This window comes from Octopus bimaculoides, chromosome 6 (genome assembly GCF_001194135.2).
Source record: "Octopus bimaculoides isolate UCB-OBI-ISO-001 chromosome 6, ASM119413v2, whole genome shotgun sequence".
In the NCBI taxonomy this organism is placed as follows: domain Eukaryota; kingdom Metazoa; phylum Mollusca; class Cephalopoda; order Octopoda; family Octopodidae; genus Octopus; species Octopus bimaculoides.
The window spans coordinates 84,844,482-84,846,404 of record NC_068986.1 but is presented as its reverse complement, the minus strand read 5'-3'; the positions used below and the strand labels follow the sequence as shown (position 1 = coordinate 84,846,404).

General features: G+C 30.6%; 1 protein-coding gene across 1 annotated transcript in view; it reads right to left on the bottom strand.

Moving 5' to 3' along the window:
* LOC106877398 (mucin-4) overlaps positions 1 to 1,923 on the bottom strand; it is a 49,009-nt gene that overhangs the window by 11,651 nt on the left and 35,435 nt on the right. The window contains exon 16 of the mRNA XM_014926292.2: positions 165 to 296. Coding sequence (XP_014781778.2) covers positions 165 to 296 — 132 coding nt within the window. The remainder of the gene's footprint in view (positions 1 to 164; positions 297 to 1,923) is intronic.

Below are 1,923 nucleotides of genomic sequence, written 5' to 3'. Positions count from 1 at the left end.
GTGTGTGTGTGTGTGTGTGTGTGTGTGTGTGTGTGTGTGTGTGTGTGTGTGTGGGCGTCACTGTAATTAGTTTCTGTTACATTTCGGTGCCTGCATCCATTGATAACAACATCATTAAATTGAAAGGTTAGGAGAAAATTGCACGTAGCAGTAATATATCTTACTTGAAATATTCTTTGTACAGCTGCCATTGCTTTGTATTATATATCCTTCGTAACAACTGCACTTGTAACTACCATTTGTATCGTTACACAATTGTTTGCATGTATGAGTGTTGAGTCTGCATTCATTGATATCTGAAATTGAGGCAAAATCTCAAAATTAAATTTATTCACTTTAAATTACGTTAGTTGGGGTTTAAATTATTAGTAACTAACTATTTTCATTGATGCCTAGAGAAAAGAAAGGATATTTTTAGTAATCATAGCTCTGATATTTGATCAAAGATAGTTGTATTTCTGTTTTATAAATTATTTCATTTCATTTCATTGCGCATTATGAAACCTTAGTAATCTTTATTACAATATTGTTGACACTTACGAAAAGCCTGAAATTTAGTGGTTAGATTATTTAATTCTCAATCATAAAGTCGTTAGTTCGATTGCCGACATCTCATTGTCTTTGAGTAAAACTATGTCACGTTGCTCCGGTTCTCTCACCTGGCCATAATGAATTGTATCATGTTGAATCTGTCTGTGAATCTGTCTGTGAATTACCTATTTACATGCTATTGTTGATAGCTTTATGTTTGTGTTTCGAGATATTCCATAAAAAGTAATATTTCACGTTGTCTCAAAATTTATAAAACTATTTTTCCAATACATATATGTACTACTGGTTTATTAATAATGGCCTAGTTGTTTCAACAGATGTTTATGGCTTTCATGAGTATATTTAAAGGTTTAAGGATCACTTAATATCATATATTGACAGTTTAATTTCCCTGTGATACCGAATTACCGATGTATTTTTGTCGACAAATCTTCACTAAATAAATAAATACAGTCAAAGAACTATTTTGATATTTAATTTTTCAGACGATCTCTGTAACAAACCGTACGCAACAGACAATTCCAGCTTGATGCATACAATTTTAGTTCTTCAAATATATTAAAATAATTATTAAAGGTATATCAAACTCCATTGCCGATCCGTTTTCAATACCTTCTAGTACTCTTTTTAATAAGTGTTTCATAGTATTTCAATCAATTATTAATATTTTGGTTTTCTTAGATTAATATCAGAAAACATATTCTCGAATACGTTTTTTTTTTCTTTTTTTAATAAAATATGAATAGATAAATACTTCAGTAAGGTCTTTTAGAAAATCCTTATCACAGTTTGATGGTTTTGAAAACTCGCATTCATTTTGTACAGTTTGGGTATTTTCTCTTTATCTTTGCGTTCTGATATGCTTTTCAATTTTTTATTTAGTCACATGGGGTGGAGTAAGTGGTTTAGAATATTTGCAGTTCTTCAATGATATTATTATAGTTAAGGGCATAGAGAATAACGACGTGGCTGAAGAAGAAAGACTTCTGTTCTTTCATATTGTTGAAATACTTAAGGAAGAATTTAAGGCTAGTGACAAACTAATTCTGATGAGAAATGATATCTAGGCCTGGAAAATGAAGTTAGGCATGTAACAATTTTCTGAGGAAAAGAAACCATCAAAGTCATAGTGAAAACTAACCAAAAAAATGCGGATTTCTGTGTCATTGCTAGTCTCTATCGATTGATCGATCGATCTATTTATCTGTGTATGTGTGTATATCATTCTCTGTGTCTACTTGTCTTGCTCTCTCGTTGTTTGCATATTTAACACGTTTGTTTTGACATTTATGTTGCTTACACAGTTGGTGAAGTCCTGTACCTATATATGCATATATATACATACGTATATATATATATATATATATATAT